The sequence below is a fragment of the Dendrobates tinctorius genome, unplaced genomic scaffold, assembly GCF_039654945.1.
Source record: "Dendrobates tinctorius isolate UK_male_01 unplaced genomic scaffold, ASM3965494v1 ptg000241l, whole genome shotgun sequence".
Classification (NCBI taxonomy): domain Eukaryota; kingdom Metazoa; phylum Chordata; class Amphibia; order Anura; family Dendrobatidae; genus Dendrobates; species Dendrobates tinctorius.
The window spans coordinates 14218643-14239538 of NW_027361908.1; the positions used below are offsets into that span (position 1 = coordinate 14218643).

Below are 20896 nucleotides of genomic sequence, written 5' to 3' on the forward strand. Positions count from 1 at the left end.
TATGTGGTATGTATGTGGTATGTATGTGGTATGTATGTGGTATGTATGTGGTATGTATGTAGTATGTATGTAGTATGTATGTAGCATGTAGTATGTATGTAGCATGCATGTAGTATGTATGTAGTATTTTTTTTTAACATTTAACACATTAGCCGGATGATGGGACTACTACTGTCCCATCATTGGCTAATGTGTCAATCACTGTCATGGTAGCAGGCATCGCCAGATGGGACTTGTAGTCCCATCGGACGATGCTTGCACAGACCCCCGGACATCAGCGCAGCCCCCCGGCAGGCCGGCACAGCCCCCCGGCAGGCCGGTACAGACCCCCACAGGGTGCACAGACCACCGGCAGGCCGGCACAGCCCCCCGGCAGGCCGGTACAGACCCCCACAGGGTGCACAGACCACCGGCAGGCCGGCACAGCCCCCCGGCAGGCCGGTACAGACCCCGGGCAGTCCACACAGCCCCCCGGCAGGCCGGCAGAGACCCCCGGAAGGCCCGAAATGACGGCGCATCATGATGCGCACACACCGAGCATCATGACGACGTCAGGCTGTCAATCAACTTTGAACTTTCGATTCAGATGCCGACTTCCAATATTGAAAAAATATCGGAAGTCGGTATCGGAATTCCGATACAGCAAGTATCGGCCGATACTTGCGGTATCGGAATGCTCAACACTAGTCACCACTTCTGTATTTACCACCCACTCCTGGTTTTGGCTTACACATACTGAGGTTAAATACTGACCAAATACTGAACGTATGAATGTGGCTTTAGTATGTTATTAATGTCTCATCGGTGGGGAGAACAACGCCTGGCACCCCCACCGATCAGCAGTTACCGGTGTCAGATGGAACTGCTCAGTTTTAGATCTGCAACAGCACAGCTCCATCACCTGCATAGTGGCAGCAGCTGGGTACCGAGTATCCGCCCCTTATGCGAATGAATAGATGGCAGAGGTGCAGTACCCGGCCGCAGGCCCTATGCCCCATTGACAGAGTTGTCCTATGCAGCTCCACAACTGAGCAGTTCCAGCTTGCACTGGAATCAGCTGATCCCCCTGGGTGCTGTGTGTTGCACCCCCACCAATCAGATATTGATGACCAATAGTGATGAGCGAATGTGTTTGGATAAAGTGCTATTTGAGCATGCCTGTGTACTACCCGAGTGCCTTCGGTATGCTCGAAAAATATGTTCGAATCCCCGCGACGGCATGTCTTGCGAATGATCTGAGAACCGTAACCAACATGCAATCCCTGCAGAGGTGTGGGGGCTTGAACATATTTTTGAGCACACTGAAGACACTCAGTTAGCACTCGAGCATGCTCTGATAACAGCTTATCCGAACACGTTCGCTCATCACTAATGACCAATCCTAAGGACAGATCATCAATGTTCGAGTCACAGACAACTACTTTAATTTGCATTTAAAGTGAATCTGTCAGCATGTTTTTTGCAACCTCCTCATCAAGAGAAGCGTAACGTAGGTAAAACCACCATGGTTACTTACTGGTAGCCGGTTTTTCCGGAACCCATGACAGCACACCTGAGAGAGGGATCCGCCCCGCCAGGACAGGAACCTACTGAGACATAAGGGGCGGCACCTCTCCCCCGCTTCAGTTGGGTTACAGAGCATTGAGAGGACTTCCCGGTTAGTACATGTTAATCCAACACCACATCACACAAAAGCACCCTACTAAACGTGCACACCCATACGGTGATAAGGGGGGGTAATATACGGGTGCTGTCATGGGTTCCGGAAAAACCGGCTACCGGTAAGTAACCATGGTGGTTTTCCCTTCACCCATGACAGCACACCTGAGAGATTTTTGGAGAATTCGCCAAGGTAGCGGCCTTACAGATTTGATCAATCGATACCTCTGCCTTTTCAGCCCAGGAGGTCACCACGGCTCTGGTGGAATGAGCCTTAATGCCATCAGGAATCGGAACACCACTAGCTGAGTAGACTACACTAATGGCTTCGCTAATCCATGTAGCAATAGTCCCTTTTGAAACCCCATAGCCTTTCCTGGCACCCTGAAAAGCTACGAATAGGGACTGGGACCTCCTCCACTGGCTAGTGACAGATACAATTTGGTTTCTCAAGTCCTCAGACAGTTCTTTGGTCTTCTTTCTTTTCTCCATGCTCAATGTGGTACACACAAGGACACAGGACAGAGGTTGAGTCAACTTTAATCCATGTCAACTGGCTGCAAGTGTGATTTAGTTATTGCCAACACCTGTTAGGTGCCACAGGTAAGTTACAGGTGCTGTTAATTACACAAATTAGAGAAGCATCACATGATTTTTTGAACAGTGTCAATACTTTTGTCCACCCTCTTTTTTATGTTTAGTGAGGAATTATATCCAATTTGGCTTTAGGACAATTCTTTTTGTGTTTTTTCATTTAAGGCAAATTAAATGAAGATAATAATACCAAAGAATTTGTGCAATCATTTTCAGGAAGAAACTGAGTATTATCTGACAGAATTGCAGGCGTGTCAATACTTTTGGCCACAGCTGTATGTACTCTAGCAGGGCTCTCTTGACGTCCAAACTATGGAATTTTTCCTCCCCTGAATTTTTTTGATTGTTGCAGAAGGATGGGAGAATAATCTCCTGACCCAGGTAGAAATCTGATGCTACCTTAGGCAGATAAGCTGGGTCTGCTCTTAGTACCACCCTGTCCTGAAAAACTTGTGTATAGGGTGGATTCACCAAGAGAGCCTGCAAGTCGCTTATTCTACGGGCCGATGTAAGGGCCACTAACACGATGGTTTTTAGAGTCAGAAATTTTATGGGGAGCTGATGTAACGGCTCACATGGCTCTTTAGTAAGGGCCTCTAGAACTAGGTTTAAATCCCAGGGAGCTATTCTGGGTATTGGAATCGGTCTAACCCTATGACAGGATTTGATGAATCTGGCTATCCATCTATTTGCTGCCAAGTTGCAGTTATAGAGCGCCCCTAGTGCGGACACCTGAACCTTAAGCGTATTTACCGCTGACAGTGGGATTCCTTCCAGGACAGGAACCCAACTGAAGCAGGGGAGAGGTGCCGCCCCTTATGTCGCAGTAGGGTCCTGGCGGAGTGGATCCCTCTCTCAGGTGTGCTGTCATGGGTGAAGGGAAAAAGAAGCTGAATCCACCAACGTTGTATCACTTACATTACTGGGTACAGCTGTTTTGATATAAATCCAAGCTTTTAGATTTAAAATAAAGCAGAGCTGAAAAGCTTCCACTGCCCACAGCAAGCTCTCCATATACAAATTCCATAGACAGTGAGCTGCTTATCACAGGAGGGGCGGAGTCAGACTAGTTCGACCATGTTAATCTATCAGTGATAAATCCTTCACAGCACTATTGTAGATCATTCAGAGCGCTTAGACAGCCACTGTTCCCCGAAGCACAGGTCCTGTGTACACAAAACAAGGCGCTGCCTACAACGAGAATCTTTTGACCTGCATAAAAGGTAATTATACCTGCTGAAAGTGTATTTTGGGATTGGCAGCCTGTTTAAACAGCGCGATTACCATGAAACGAGTAAAGCCCCCGTCACACACAGCGATCTCGCTGCTGAGTCACCCCAAAGGGGTGAAATATGTTACAAAACTGTAATCTGCGATTTCCAAGTTACTACATTGATTTGTAGCACAAATGTTGTGCAGCTGTAGTTTGAATTGTGGTGCATCTTAACCTAGGAATTTCTAAGAATGTAGATAGGATGGTGAGGGAAGGATCGGAGGCAATGTAGACATTTATTAGTACTGGCTGATACCCTGTAAGGTCACTGTACTGGGGGCAGAGCATGCCATAATAATACATTACCATCACATATACTTAAAGAAGAAAAAGAACACTCCAACAATATATGATGAATCAATATATTATATATAGTTTAATAAATTAGCAATGTGTTCCTTTAAGGTTGGATGGCAGACCATCCGGTATCAATAAAACAAGGGGAAATACCAAGTGATGTACATGAACCACAATTGATGAATGTGTGTGTATAAAAAATTAATAAAGACCAAAGAAAATATAACAAAAATAATATTTATTATAGATTCTGGCACAATGTACAACTACAATAGATAAAAAAACATGTAAAAACACGGGTATTACATACCTGGTAATGTGTTTTTTCATGAGACATGACGGCACCACGAGAGAGGGGATCCGCCCAGCGAGGACAGGAAACCTTCAAGATAAAAGGGGCGGCTCCTCTCTCCGCATCAGTTGTTTTACAGAGCACGAGAGGAACTCCGCAGGTTAGTGTACACATAAATAATACAACTTTAATACTGCTAAATTTCCGACACCAAGGGAGTGTATAATACTAATAATGCACCCAACTAATGACGTGATCAATAGGGCGGGAATATAAGGGTGCCGTCATGTCTCATGAAAAAACACATTACCAGGTATGTAATACCCGTGTTTTTCCATTCTACATGACGGCACCACGAGAGAGTTACAGAGATTTGTATTCTCTTTAGGGGGGGATCACTGCTTGTAACACTCTTCTCCCAAATGCGAGATCAGAGGTAGCAGATAGGTCTAATCTGTAATGTCTGAAAAAGGTAGATGGAGAGGACCAAGTGGCCGCCTTACAGATTTGGTCGATGGAGGCGTCCGCTCTCTCCGCCCAGGACGTTGCCATGGCCCTCGTGGAATGGGCTTTTAGGCCCTCTGGAACAGCCCTGCCTGCACTACTATATGCTAGTATGATGGCCTCTCTCACCCATCTAGCTATAGTTTGCTTAGAGGCTTTAAGGCCCTTCCTTGCCCCCTGATATGAAACAAACAGGGCCCTCTGTTTCCTCCAGGATTTTGTCATCTCTAAATATTGTAGGATACATCTCCTAACATCTAAGCAATGTAGCCTCTCCTCCTTCTTGTTACCGGGGTTAGGACAAAAGGATGGCAAGACTATTTCCTGAGCTCTGTGGAATTTCGACACTACCTTAGGGAGGTATGCTGGGTCTAATCTTAAGACAACTCTATCGTCCCTAACCTGAGTGTATGGCGGGTCTGCTGACAGTGCGTGTAAGTCCCCAACCCTACGTGCCGATGTAAGTGCCACTAATAAGGCTGTTTTTAAAGTTAACACTTTATCTGATGTCACGTCTAGTGGTTCAAATGGACTTTCTGTTAGAGATGATAGGACTAAGTTTAGATCCCAGGGAGGAGGTTTAGGAGATGGGACAGAGTTAGCTCTAGTACAGGCCCGGATAAACCTGGCCACCCATCTATCATTTGCTAGGTCATAGTTGAATAATGCTGCCAGGGCTGAAACGTGTACTTTGAGGGTGCTGACAGCTAAGCCCAAGACTAAACCCCTTTGCAAAAACTCTAGCACTGCCTTCACCGGTACTTCTCCCTCCCGTATTGGGCCTGAGGTGGACAAAAATTTTCTCCATATTCTCCCGTATATTTTTGTAGTCACTGGCTTTCTGCTACTGATTAGGGTGGAAATTAACCTTTGTGAAAACCCTTTTTTCTCTAACAGTGACCTTTCAAATTCCAGGCTGTCAAATGCAACCTGGAGTTCGGAGGGTGATTGAAGGGACCCTGTGTTAGGAGGTCGTGGTCCTCTGGGAGTACCCATGGGTCCGTCACTGACATCACTCTTAGCCAGTAGAACCACGGCCTTTTTGGCCAAAAGGGAGCTATCATAATTACTCTGGCTTGGTCCTCCCTGATCTTCTTCAGGACTAATGGAATGAGGCATATCGGAGGGAAGGCGTACAGGAGACCTGATGTCCATTTTATCCTGAAGGCGTCTACCGCCAGTGGCATGTCTGCTGGACTTAGAGAGCAGAACTTTTGAACCTTTCTGTTGGTTTTTGAGGCGAAGAGATCTATTATGGGTTTCCCCCATATAAGCATAATCTGTTGGAAAATGGACTCTTTTAGGCACCATTCGCCTTGCTTCAACCGGTTCCTGCTCAGAAAGTCTGCCTTCAGGTTGTCCACCCCTCGGATATGCAGGGCCGATAATGAGAGGAACTGACGTTCCGCTAGAGTCAGGATTCTTCCCGCTATTTTCATTAATGACCGAGAACGGGTGCCCCCCTGATGGTTCACATATGCTACTGCTGTACGATTGTCTGATAGGACTTTCACGTGATGTCCTGTCAGGTGTGTCAGTAAACCTTCCAGCGCCCTTTCGATGGCTAGCAGCTCCCACTCGTTTGAGGATAGATCTTTTTCGTCCTGAGCCCAAGGATCTTGAAGCCATAGGGTGTCTAGATGGGCTCCCCAGCCCCAAGGGCTGGCATCTGTCGTGACTACTCTGGAGGCTGTATATGTCCAGGGTACTCCCCTTGGAGAGGACTCTATCTGTAACCACCACCTGAGTGACTGGAGTACAGGGTCCGGGATGGTGAGCTTTTGCTCTAACTGCCCCTGAAGCCTCAGATCGTTTTGTAACACACACCACTGAAGTTCCCTTGTGTGAAACTGAGCCCATTTTATTGCTGGTATGCAGGAAGTTAGGGATCCCAACACTGACATGGCTTTCCACAGAGTCATTACTGGCTTTCTTAATGTTGTCCTGATTAGGTTTTTGATTTTTTCTTCTTTTTCCTCTGGGAGGCGACATTCCTGCACCACCGAGTCTATTGTTAGGCCTAAAAAATTCTGGATCATTGTTGGTTCCAATTTGGATTTTTTGAGGTTCAGTTGCCAACCCAGAGTTTGAAGTGTCTCCATCACTATCTTGACTTGTTCCTGACAGTGAGAGAAATCTCTCCCCACTATCAGGAAGTCGTCCAGATATGGTATTACCAGAGCATCTTTTTCCCTGAGATGAGCCGAGACCTCCGCAATTAATTTCGTGAAGACCCGGGGGGCTATTGCTACTCCAAAGGGCAGAGCCCTGTATTGAAAGTGATGCCACTGAGATTTTATCTGGACTGCCACCCTGAGATATTTGCGGTCTTGCTGCCGGATCGGGACATGATAGTAAGCATCCTTGAGATCCAGGACCGCCATGTAACACCGAGGAAAGAGGAGTTTCACTGCAGATCTTATGGTTTCCATCTTGAATGATGGGACTATCAAATATCTGTTGAGGCCTTTCAGATTTATAATTGTCCTCCAGGAATTGTCTGGTTTCTTTATTAGAAATAGGGGGGAGTAAAAGCCTTCCTTTTTTTCTTTTTCCGGAACTTCTTCCAGTACGAGTTTCTGTATGAGTGACAATACCTCCCCTTCCAGACTCTCTTGTCTTTCTTGAGAAGATTGCACTGGAGTCTGAATGAATTTTTGTGGTGGCCAATGGTGGAACTTTAATTCCAGACCTGACCCTACTATCTGTCGGATCCAGGTGCTGGATGAGATTCTCTCCCAGGCTGGGAGGAAGTGAGAGAGCCTTCCCCCCACCTGAGAAGGACCGTCACTGGGAGGGTTTTTTGGCTTCCCTGGAGGGCTTGCCGAAATAGAAGCCTCTCCCTCATCTGTATCGCCTGTCAGAATTGTTTCTGTCTCTATCTCTGAATTGTTGCTTTCTGAATTTCCGGCCCCTCTGAAAGGAGCGCCGAAACGCTTGAAATGGTTGTTTTGGAAAATTTTTCTTTGTATCACCCGCTTTTTCCAACACGTCATCCAATGCTGGTCCGAACAAGAAATTTCCCTCACATGGCAGAGAGCACAGTTTCATCTTTGCCTGAGTGTCCCCCGGCCAGCATTTTAGCCATACTGCACGCCGTCCTACATTGGTTAAGGCTGCTGACTTTGCTGCCAGTCTGGCCGAGTCTGCAGAAGCCTCTGCGAGAAAGTCTGCCGCCGCTCTAATAGCCGGTAATGCTTCCAGAATTGACTCTCTGGGAACTCCATGTTCTAGTTGATCCTCCAAGTTGTCTACCCATATCTTTAGAGACCTAGCCACACACGTAGCTGAGATAGCCGGTCTTAGTGCCCCAGCCGAGGTTTCCCAGGCTGCTTTAAGGCAATTGTCCGTCTTCCGGTCCAGCGGTTCTTTCAGAAACCCCAGATCCTCAAAGGGTAGGGAGGTTTTCCTGGCGACTTTTGATATCGCTACATCGATTTTGGGAGCCCTATCCCAGGATGAGGATGCCTCCTCCTCAAAGGGATACCTCCTCTTCAGAGAATTAGATATCTGGGACTTTTTCTCTGGTTTTTCCCATTCGCGTTTTATGAGCCCTTCTAGTTGCTCATTAATAGGGAAGGTCTTACGCTTTTTCTTTTGTAGTCCACTGAACATGAGTTCTTGGGCTGTCTTTTTTGCCCGCTCCTCTACCAGCCCCATGGTAGATCTGATTGCTTTAATAAGTTCATCCGTAGATTCTACTGGGAACGTATCTTCCCCATCTGAGCTGCTATCTGAATAGTGCGTTTTATTTGAGTCCTCCTCTGACCCTGTATAGTCTTCTTGAGAGACCCCTGAGGGGCTGGATCTATCCCTAGTTTTCCTATCTGCATCCGCAGATTGTAATGCACTTACTGACTTACAAACTTCTGTTTGAATTAGGGACCTCAGACTATCCGAGAATGAGGGAGTCTCCTCCGCTATTGTTTTGTTAATACGCTCCTGGCATAACTTTTTATTCCAGGCTGTTCCTACGGGACTTTTGCATAAAGCACATTTTTTATTCTTAGATTTTCCCCTACTTTTCTTAGGGACTTCCTATACTCCACCCCGCCAATGTATGTAAGAGAGGGAGGAGAGGGAAGAGAGGAGACAAGAGAAAGAGAACAGACATTAGAGTACTGAACTTTCTCGTAGTTCACTCACCACTCGGACGCTTTCACAAAACGGGTACCGGATCTGGAGGCTGACTGGTCTTCTCACTGTCTCCTAAGGAGACTAGGGACCCCTCCTTCTTGCGTTGACGATCCGCCCGTGCGCTGCCCGAGCGGCCTCCACTGCTGCTGCGGCGTGTCTGGCTCTTTTCGTGTGAGCGTGACCGCCTTTCCTTTGCTTCCTGGCGTGGTTGTATATGCTCTGGCGAGGGGCTCTCCATCCTGCCGTATATGTCTGCTGCTATCCTGTGCTGAGAGCAGTCACATCCGACCATGTAATGGTGTAGTGACGCCAGCCACTACCGGTTTAACTAGCAGCCCCCAGCTTCAAGCTGCTTAGCAGGAGCCACCTAATGAGAGCAGTCACCTTCAGCCTAAGAGGGAAGGCTATTCCTCTTTTTTTTCTTTTTTTTTTTTTTAAATTGGACCGCCTGGTCCCCGTACCCCGCTTGCGCCCTCTGTGCGCGCGCCACTACCTGTGTCCGCGCGCCCTAGTGACTGCGCACACCCTCCTGTGTCTCTGCTGTGCGCGCCACCTCTACTTCCGGGTCGCCGCTTACCACTTCCGGTTTAGCGTCGGCTTCCTCCCAGCAAGGCCCCGCCATGCGCGCTACCAATGCGCGCGTCCTTGCCACCCTGGTGTGCTCAGCGGCGCGAACCCGGGTTTTCCGGTGAGCGCCTGGGCCCCGGTCACCTGCGCTCTCCCTCTTACCTGAGGAGAAAGGATGGACGATCCACTATACCGCCAACGTATACACCAGGTAAACCTTCCAGAGCCGAATTCTGCGGGGACTGGCGTCTGGTCTCAACAGGGTGGGTACACCAATGTGGCACCCCCGAGGAGCCATATCTTCGCCCAGGCACCGATGTGTCACATGGGCTGCATGGCCACCGTACGTCGACAGGGAGGGAACACGGAAAGTGGCCTCCGTGGACGTCTTACGGGGTACATTTACATCTTGGAGGGTACACCGCCTGTGGTCTCCAAGGTATCCAGCTTCACCCGGGCATCTGCCCCATGGGCTGTGGCCATGCACTCGCTCAGGGGGGACATAGGAATATATGGCCCCCGAGGCGACTACCGGTACCTGGTGACGGGTGTAGCAGACCGGTGCCTGCCAGTAATCACCCGACCCAGGCCCAGGCATCCTCTTCTTTCTACCAATCATCAAGAGGTTTTCATCTTGAGGGTTTCCCATCGAGGACAGGAAACCAACTGATGCGGAGAGAGGAGCCGCCCCTTTTATCTTGAAGGTTTCCTGTCCTCGCTGGGCGGATCCCCTCTCTCGTGGTGCCGTCGTGTAGAATAGAAAAATGTTATAATATGACAAAAGGAACCCGTAGGTGTATTAGTACTCTGATAACCTATTATATTGGTCTCACCACTGTACAAAAAGGTTTTTTTGTAGGATATAAATCCAGCATATATAATATAGTCCCCAAATAAAGCAGCAAAAAAAAATGTGTATGTAAGTGCAAAAAAAAAAAAAAGATAAAATACAATAATAAAATTGTCAAATATAAATAACTACACCAAGATTTGTAATGTAGTTCACAGAAAAGGAAAAAATGACAAAGTGTGTGAAAAACAATTATATATGTTGAAAAAAGAAAAGTGAATGAACACAAAATTGTGAACAAAATTTAAGCTGCTGAGATGATAGGGTGAAAGGTACTAAACTCTTCCTTTTCTGTGACAATTTTATTATTGTATTTTATCATTTTTTTTTTTGCACTTATATACACATTTTTTTGCTGCTTTATTTGGGGACTATATTATATATGCTGGATTTATATCCTACAAAAAAACCTTTTTGTACAGTGGTGAGACCAATATAATATGTTATCAGAGTACTAATACACCTACGGGTTCCTTTTGTCATATTATAACATTTTTACATGTTTTTTATCTATTGTAGTTGTACATTGTGCCAGAATCTATAATAAATATTATTTTTGTTATATTTTCTTTGGTCTTTATTAATTTTTTATACACACACATTCATCAATTATGGTTCATGTACATCACTTGGTAATTTCCCCTTGTTTCATCACATATACATATGGATATCTTCTAACCCTGTATACTTCTGCTATACTCGCTCTCCCCATCACCTATCCTGTATATCATGCTGCATCCACCACACATCTCTTTTAAGGGCTCTTCCAGAAGTCAGTATGTATGGAGACAGTTTGCACACGTACCAGTGACACTTACACACGTGCACATGTCAGTGTGTGTCCATGGCCAATATACAATAAAATGTCCGTTTTTTAATAGCAGCATGAGCCACAAAATCTCATGCATGTTTCAGCCTTGCTGGAGATGACAGCCGAGGGTTGCAGCCCGCAGCTGTCAGTTTTGCCTAGCTGGTTATCAAAAATACAAGGGAACCCAGGCCAATTTTTTCATTTATTTATTTATTTATAGCGCAGGCAGCAGCTGATGAATACTGCCATCAGCCGCTGCCTGCTCTCGTTGTTATCAGTTGAATATAACTCCTAACATTCCCCTCTGCTCGTGCTGATGACAGTGCTAGCAGGGGAGAATGATAAGAACGGACTTCAGCACCCGACACCGGGGAACAGCGCTAACTGTACGGCTGCTTCACAGGCACTGGTACGTGTGGTACCAACGCGGCACACGGTTGCTACACATAAGCCGCAAGTATTACACACACGTACCCACAGACACCGATATCTCCAGTACTGTTTTTCCGGTCCCAGAAATATCAAGAAGTGTGAAACCAGCCTAATATGGACTGTCTCTGTACCCCTCACATGTACTCTATTACAGGCACAATAAGAGCTAGGATTTTCAGCCTAGTCAGTAAATATCTGCCATTTTAATCTGAACCCCTTATCTATACAGCCAACGCTGTGTCTTACCTTGCTATTCCCATATGCCATGTCCATCGCCTCCAGGGATAATGAGCACAGTGCATTTATGAGATGGTGCAAAGACACATCATCCAGGTATCTGAAACAATGATAAAGTCTTAGACTTTTTCCCCATATTTCCTTGACATATACTCTTGCTTTACAGTACATGCTAGAGTCTACTCAGAAGTATGCCATCAGAGTGAAACCACACTCATTGTGCAGAAATTACTCAAATATATGCATAGAATTACCAGAAGAGCACCAATCTGTTGGTATTAATCCTTTGCAAGCTTATGAAATGATTATAGCCAGGGGATCCAATCCAAGTGCTTTACCCTCCATGGTACTACAATGCGTAAATGTCCGGACCACCTATCAATGACCTTACAACATTATCCAAGACGATTTAAGCAACAGATAATGGCCTCCATTAAAACATACAATTCAATAATATACGCAGTTTCACTTTTCACTGCCATGGACATATGTCGTATGTCATGACAACAGCAGAACAACTAGAAACATAAGTCATGGAGATCAGGTGGACTGATATTGCGGATTTCACACAATATAGGGGTAAAAAGTTACAGCAAGCGGAAATATCACATCCTGTTACTGTTCACATCTTATTTTTTTTTTTACTACAATCACAGGTCTAAATTTAATGGCATGTTTAATTTTACTGGGATCCGGATCATACATACGTCTCTTTATTTTTAAATTGTACTTAATGTTTAATTTTTTTATTTGCTGCCCCCTTCTCTAGATGTCCCGCAGAATGGTGGGTTTCCTGTATCCAGAGACCTCCACTAGTTGTATATATAAAAAAAAAAAAAAAAAAAGCTCTGCAACGTACTGCTGAGGTCCTGCGAGAGCACGTACACAGAGCGGTGAGTAACTCTATGAACCTGTACATGGGGCGGTACAGGGTAGTAATCTATGTGCTGAGCCCATACACCACTGTATGCAAGTGCTTATACAAGAGCTCAATATTCCTTCCTGCTGAGCGGTGCACTGCAGAATAGATTTTATTACGAGATCAATGGAGGTCTCAATAACCGGACCCTCAATGATCAGCAGGACATAGCACGAAAGGGATCGCTTGAGTGGTGATATATGCATCCAGACTCATAATTGGCATGTCTGAACTCTGCACACCTTAAACAGGTATTTTCGGAGAGCTTTTCCATCTGAAGCTCTACTTGAGTCAGAGTTTTAGCTGCAAATGTGTAATTTATTTACATCATACAGTGATACGAAATTGTATTATGGACCCCATTGGTGTAAAGCGCTAGGTAAAATTTCCACAATATGACAGGGGTCTTTTTCCAGACAATACACAGGCATTGGGGTATAAAAGGACTTTTGTATACCGTAATTTATTTTTTCTGTTACAGTGTGAAAGGGAAAAAAGTGTCCCCAAACTCCTGGCAGCTAAAGGATTAAACCAGGATATCTTGATTTGTTAATAATTAAAATTGTCTTACTGTGAGCTTTCAAACAGTCGCGAAAGTATTGTGGAGATAACAGGCAAGTCCGTCATAACTGCGGTGGTCAAGACCTAGAAGGACAAAATGCAGATTATTCAGATACGCCAGCAAGTATACTGTATGTAGGCAGGATTTCTATGTAGGTTATGCTCACAGTGCTGGGGCCCTCAACAGCTCGCCCAGGTTTTAGTGCACCACCACTGCTGGGTTTTAAGCCAAGGATCCACACCAAATGCTAAGTAAAGAGATGTCTGTTAATATACACATGAACACATTGCAAAGTGATATACAATTAGAGAACCAACTAGAACTATGGTAGCAACATGGAAATTACTATAAAATATTAAAAAGGATATATTATGTGAGAAGGACTAGTATCATATCTTTCTATGACTAGATACTGATCAAGGCCTCAAAATTCATCAAAGCAATTTTGCCAGAATTCTAGCATCAAAATTGCAAAACTTTGGTACAACTCAGGGGTCAGTATAAATTTAAGCAACTTTTGGCATTTTCATGCCGGTTTCTCCCAGGAGGAGCTGGGGCAGGACAGAGAGGTACGTGATGCCACAGCTCATCTAATTCATGCTGAGCTGTGGCGCCTCCTACACCAGAGATCTCATTCCAGGCCTTACTCCACTAGTCAGACGCTCCAGATTCACGAAGAGGTATGCAATGCTTCATGAATCAGGAGTGCTGACAGTCTGACTCCACCATGCCCCCTCACAGAGACCGCCGAGGAAATTGCATCCACCACTAAAGAGAAACCCCAGCACTTAAAGAAAGTACAATACTTTCTGGCAGACTGGAGGCATCTAATCACTTAGATAATGGTGTAGGAAGGTAGATGAAACTGCCATTTTTACATCTGTTTCCTATGGCAGATTAATATGTGCTATAATAACAATTCTTGACGTTCATTTCACAGTGATATCCAGAAGAACTAACTACTGCAATGTCAAGCAGCGTATGCACTTATCTTTAATTGACAAACAATATACAAGTACTATTTGGTTTGTTTTATTCTTAAAAAAAAGGATCGCTAGCTCTTACTGTTTATACGGTATTACGTACCTGTAGGGTTGCAAGGACAAGCTGCCAAGAAGTCCCCAAATACCCACCATGACAGTGTGCCAAATTAAGCAGAGTCCGCATACACTGTATATTCTTAGCAGTTAGCTGCAAGAAAAGGAAAAATGAGTACATAAGGATAGGTTATGTTTTTAGATTCCTGCAAAAAATGGCTCTATCCCAGACCTGGTCTGGCCCACGGACAGCCGAAGGGCTGAAACATTGACCCATGCCCTCCCCTTCCCATCCTTCGCCACTGTCACCACGTATCTGCATCCTGAGGATGAAGACAGCGGTGAATACATTGGAGGAGAACATAGCCTCCTGCTGCATCTGCCACCAATCAGGGTGGGAGACAGCAGACGCGATGACGTCATTTCATCACGCTGCTAATGAGGCTCAGTGCAAAGAAGCCAGGAGCAGTATGCCGGGGGAACAGGAGCGAGGTGAGTATGTATTGTTTTGTTTTTTTTTCCCATGTGTATGGGATATTTGTATCTACATAAGAGGCTCACACTGTATATAGGAGGCTATGTGGGGCTCACGCTGTATATAGGAGGCTATGTGGGGCTCACGCTGTATATATTGGAGGCTATGTTGAGGGCTCATACTGTATATAGGAGGCAGTGTGGGGAGCTCACACTGTATATTGTAGGCTATGTGGGGAGCTCACGCTGTATATAGGAGGCTATGTGGGGCTCACGCTGTGTATAGGAGGCTATGTGGGGCTCACGCTGTATATATTGGAGGCTATGTTGAGGGCTCATACTGTATATAGGAGGCAGTGTGGGGAGCTCACACTGTATATTGTAGGCTATGTGGGGAGCTCACGCTGTACATAGTGAGGCTATGTGGGGTTCACGCTGTATGTAAGGCTGGTTTCACACTTGCGTTTTTTTGCGCTGCTTTTTAGCGCAAAAAAATGCATGCGTTTTTTTCCCCTATACTTCAACATGGGTGCGCATATGTGCACATACATATGCGCACGTACGCGTTTGTATGCGCATGCGGTTTCTTGCAGTGTGCGCTCGGGCGCACAAAATGCATCCTGTTGCATTATTTGTGCGTCCGACTTGCCCCAAAAAACGCGTGCGCACGCAATGTGTTTTTTTTTTTTTTTTAACAGCAAAACCCCCATTAAAGTCTATGGGTGCACATTGTAATGCGCACGTATGCGCAAAAAAACGCATGCGGTTTTTTAAAAAAAATGCACCAAAACCCGCAAAAAAACACACACAAACGCATGATGCGTTTTTTTCATGCGTTTGGGTGCGCAAAAACAACGTGCAGCAAAAAAATGCAAGTGTGAAAGTGGCCTTAGGAGGCTATGTGGGAGTTCACACTGTATGTAGGGAGGCTATGTGGGGGCTCAGGCTGTATTTAGGGAGCCTATGTCAGGGCTTACGCTGTATATAGGAGGCTATGTGGGGGCTCATGCTGCATATAGGAAGCTATGTGGGGCTCACCCTGTATGTAGGGAGGCCATGTGAGAACTCACGCTTTATTAAGGGAGCCTATGTCGGGGCTCATGCTGTATATAACGCTATATGCAACTGACACTGTTTATAGGAGGCTATGTGGGGCTCATGCTATATGTAGGGAGGCTATGTGTGGGTTCACTCTGCATGCACGGAGGCTATGTGGGGGCTCATGCTATATGTTGGGAGGCTATGTGGGGGCTTACGCTGTAAGTAGGGAGGCTATGTGGGGGCTCACGCTGTATGCAGGGAGGCTATGTGGGGCTCAAACTGTATATAGGAGGCTATTTGGGGGCTCATACTGTATATAGAAGGCTATGTGTGGGTTCAATACTGTATATACGAGGCTATGTGGGGGCTCAATACAGTATATAGGAGGCCATGTGGGGGCTCAGACTGTATATGGGGGCTGTGTTTGGGCTCATACAGTATATAGATGGCAGTGTGTGGGCTTATATGGTATATAGGGGGAAGACAGCATACTTAGTTTTGCTCAAAATTAAGTTATACAATTATTATTATTATATGGTCTCTCATGTGGCCCCTCTGTAAAATTGCCTATTCCAGCTCTATCAAATGACGAACAAAAATAGTACTGATTGAACCCATTAACTATAGTACGTTCTGTTAAGGAGGCTGTCATTTTACGGGAAAAACCAAATAGCTCATCATGTTGCACTTTTTTTATGCAAGACAGGCTGAACAAGCGGCACAGGCCCCTAATGGAGGTGCTGACAGAAGTGTGAACCTAAAATAAAATATTTCATCAAAATAAATAACAATTCAAACAAAAATGATTAATTGACAGTACCATTACTGTTCCCTGTGGTTGCAGAGCAAGAGGCTGTCCAACCGCTACTACTTGCTGGTGAGAGTCACTTGATGGGCTGATAATCTGCACATTTTGTCCCTGGATTGAATAGGCTGGCGAGACATAATATAAGCCATTTTATATAAAAGGAAAAATATATAAATACTGGAAGTCAGGAAGTAAGAAGACTGTTCCTATGCATTTTTGCTAAAACCACATGAACATTTCTAATGTAACTCGTCCGCTGTGTAAGCTTAGCATATTAGACTTGAGAGCACAAATTCCTTGCTGTAAAAAAATTGATAGTTTCTATTAATAAAAAATTTTTTTAAAAAAAAGGAAAAATCAATAGTATAAAAAGCCAGGACTAATAATAACCAAACAGAGAGCATATCGCATTCTTGGCCGAACGTGTCTAGTTTGCACACAGCGACCCAGCAGACACGGGGGCCATAGGTAACAATGCTTACTTTTGGTGCTCAGCGCGGCAGATGAACTGTTCAGCACAGTGAGGGCATAGTGTGGTGGTAAAGAGCCTTTACAAATGGCCGTAATGAAGGCATCTCTTGGAGTGACAAGTCCCAGTTTGCCACACAGAGCTGCCACAGTCATTTCAGCTTTCAAGATATTTTCTGTTGCCGTTTCGTCAGTGCTGGAAGTATAATGACAAAAACAAATGAAAAAAACGATAAGCAGTAACAAACTTCTCTACACACAGTTTCAAAGGGTCTTAAAACTGAGCACGGCAGCACAATACTTGCAAAGACGTCGTTACCAAGGGCAGGCGCAGACGGCTCTCCTTCAAGAGAATCGGCCCGATTATCAAACTCTGGTCAGAGAGTAATCATAGTGGTCTCAGATTCTCTGAGATGAGAAGATGGCCTCCAAACTGAGAGGCCGCAGGAATCGGACTGCATTCGGATGTCATCTGAGTGCAGTCCAATGTTTTCTATGCACTCACTGATTTGCATGGCCATGTGATCTGAACATCGGAACAAACTCAGGCATGCAGATTTTTTTCCTCGGACAGACACTGTCTGAGGAAGAAAAAAAAACAAACATAAAACATTGGACATGTGCACGGACCCATAGGCTACCATTGGTCCAGGTGAGCTGGTGTTTAGTGGAATCACACTTGGAACGATAATATGATCGTCTGCCAAAGCTCTTAGGGTAAGAAAACTGGATGAAGAAAGCAATTTCGTCCACATCTGCATCAAAAGAAGTGCCACTGAGTCTACTGATACCGGTCAGGAATGATCACAATTAGTAGAAGGGGACAGGTGCATGATACCGGTTGATCGTGCACACGTCTTGGCATGCTTCCTGAAGAAGCCATAGTTCACGAAAAGCACTTAAGGGGAACTGCACTGCAGAGCTGTAACGTCCACCTCCTTTATGGGGAAGACTTTTTCATTACAGAATGTGTGTTTATCCTCATGCGGTAATTGGACAGGAATTAAAGGGGATTTTCCTTCGACAAAGTTAATTTTAATAAATAGATATCGGAATAAAAAATAAATTAGATGAATGCGGTCCTGTCTGTATGCACTGTTTTTCTTGTCCCTGTAGGTCGGACACCACCATTACACAGAAGACACATTTATAAGATTATCTCAGCACAGGAACATTTTTTTTATCACATCCAATTGTGGAAGATGATATTAATATTCCAAGATCTATTAATAAAAATGTATGTTGTTGGTGGGAAAATCCCTTTAAGACAGTATAGGTGGATAGAATTGCTATATGAAGGAACACTAATTGTATGTCTTGATTTATTCAGTGCCACTATTCGGACACTACAGGGTGGGCCATTTACCGTATATACTCGTGTATAAGCCGAGATTTTCAGCCCATTTTTTGGGGCTGAAAGTCCCCCTCCCGGCTTATACACGGGTCATATACCTGGGGGTCGGCGGGGGAGGGGGAGTGTCAGATCATACTTACCTGTCCTTACCGGGCTCTGCAGCCTCGCTCGCTTCTCCACTGTCTCCCTTCCTGTCTTCAGTGGTCACGTGGTGCCGCTCATTACCACTCATGAATATGCGCATATTCATGAGTGGTAATGAGCAGTACCACGTGACCACTGAAGACAGGAAGGGAAGGGAGACAGTGGAGAAGCGAGGCTGCAGAGACCGCGGCAGGATAGGTGAGTATCGCGATATTCATCTGTCCCCCAGTCCATCGCTGCTCACCGCTGTCTCTGCTGCAGCCTGTGTCAGTGATGTTTAGGCAGCAGGGGACGCGGTGACGTGGTTAGTGCGCGCCGCCCCTCTGCTGGCTGAACAGTCACTGACACAAGAAGCGGCAGACAGCGGCGATGGACCCAGGAGAGGTGAGTATGGCTTTTTTTTTTTTTTGCAGCATATGGGGGCATATTCTATGGAGCAGCAATATATGGGGGCATATTCTATGGGGCAGCATATGGGGGCATAGTCTATGGAGCAGCATATGGGGACAGTTGATGCTCTGTCCAAATTGAACAGCCAATTGGATGTGGATTTCCAGAAGTGGGAGAAAGAGATCATTCAAGCAAAAACAAAGAAGTATCAGAGGGATCTAAATGATTACAAAGCCAATAGAGTGTATAGATGGCGTAGAACCTCTGGTAGAAATCACAAGGGACAACCATTGTTAAACAGGTCCAATTCTATTTCCTCTGCTTCATCTATGGATGATGATTCCATGTTAGGAGCAAGTGGCGGTACAAAATGGAATGAGAGATTTGCACCAATGAGATTGGCAAACCCCTTCAGGGGTAAAAATAAAAGGAAAAACCCTCCACTCAATCTATGGAGAAAAAAAGCAAGAACAATCTTGAGGTAATAAGTTGGTCCTCACATACTTTATCTGAAACTCAATGCGAGGTACTTCAATTGGGTCTGACATTTGTCCCTAACAATAACTTTGATTTCTTTACTGCAGTGAAGGATCTCTTTCTCTTCTCTAGAAAACTGATTTTAAAAAAACTACATTCTAAGAATGACTGCCATATGGATCTCAATAGCAGAGCAGAACAAGAGGCCTTACTTACTCTTGAAGAACTTCTGAATGAGGGTCCTGAGAATTTTCCCACATGTATCCTGCCCAAGTCCACCACGTTTCCTCCCCTATCTTTGTGTCCGCAAGTTGAAATTTTCTGCAAATTAGTTATGCAGGATCTTAGGTTAATTCCAACCAATAGGACACATGATAATCTGACAAGGGCTCAGAGGAAAGCCCTGTCTGAATTGAGATCATTTACTGACGTAGTTTTTAAACCTGCTGATAAGGGGGGGAACGTGGTGGTTTGGCCCACTAGGATGTATGAACGAGAAGTTTTTTCTCAGTTGAAAAATAAGGAGGCTTATGAAGTGCTATCTTATAATTCTGTTTCCTCTTTTCAAAGAGAATTGTGGCTGATTTTGGATGGGGCGTTCTCTCGCAGAGTAATTACTAAAAAAGTTGTTGATGGCTTGTTTGTTCAATTTCCGGTTATACCAACATTATATTTACTACCAAAGATATATAAAGATCCAGTGATTCCACCAGGACGTCCTATTTTCTCTGGCGTGGGAGGGCTTTGTGATCCCATTTGTAAATTTATTGATCATTATCTGCACCCTTTGGTTGAGACGCTCCCCTCCCACGTCAGAGACACTACTGATGTCCTTCGGAGACTGGATGGTTTGATCCTGGAGCCTGACATGTGGTTGGTCACGGCGGACATTGAGTCACTATATACCTGCATCGCGCACGAGGATGGCTTGAGGGCGGTTGAATTTTTTCTCGGCACAAGTAATCTGGATGCTTCACTTCGGTTTTTCATTTTGGAACTACTTAGATTTATTTTAACAAAAAACTTTTTTACCTTTAAAGACCGCTTCTACCTTCAGAAGAGGGGCACCGCCATGAGCGCGGCGTGTGCGCCTTCGTACGCTAACCTCTTTCTGGGTCTCTGGGAGAGGTAGGTTTTCGGCGATGGCGCATACGCCGCGTCCTCGGTGCAGGCGTGGTACAGGTATATTGATGACCTGCTTATCATCTGGCAGGGTTCATATGAGAGCTTTTGCAGTTTTATACAGCATTTGAATAATAATAGATATAACATCAAATTAACTTTCAAATGTCATAAGCAGGAAATTGATTTTTTAGACATCCAGATTCTTGTGGACTGAGCTGGTCGGGTACAAACTGATGTCTTTTGCAAAAAGACGTCTGTGAATGCCCTCCTACACGCTTCGTCCGCCCATACGCCATCCACTGTGCAGGCCATTCCTACAGGCCAGTTTCTGTGGATCAGACGCCTATGTTCCACAGATGAGCGCTTTGAAAAGCAGGCTCTTGATCTTCAGGATAGATTCCACACACGTGGATATAGTAAACGATGTGTTGAGACATGGCTATC

The 20896-nt window shown here is 45.2% G+C and overlaps 1 protein-coding gene across 2 annotated transcripts in view; it reads right to left on the minus strand.

The window, feature by feature from the left end:
• MON2 (MON2 homolog, regulator of endosome-to-Golgi trafficking) overlaps window positions 1–20896 on the minus strand; it is a 139786-nt gene that overhangs the window by 62897 nt on the left and 55993 nt on the right. For both annotated transcript variants that reach the window (XM_073556966.1, XM_073556967.1), the window contains exons 14-19: window positions 16977–17158; window positions 16507–16619; window positions 14221–14325; window positions 13301–13381; window positions 13144–13217; window positions 11663–11753 (exon numbers count right to left, since the gene is read on the minus strand). In XM_073556966.1, the coding sequence (XP_073413067.1) occupies window positions 11663–11753; window positions 13144–13217; window positions 13301–13381; window positions 14221–14325; window positions 16507–16619; window positions 16977–17158 (646 nt within the window). The remainder of the gene's footprint in view (window positions 1–11662; window positions 11754–13143; window positions 13218–13300; window positions 13382–14220; window positions 14326–16506; window positions 16620–16976; window positions 17159–20896) is intronic.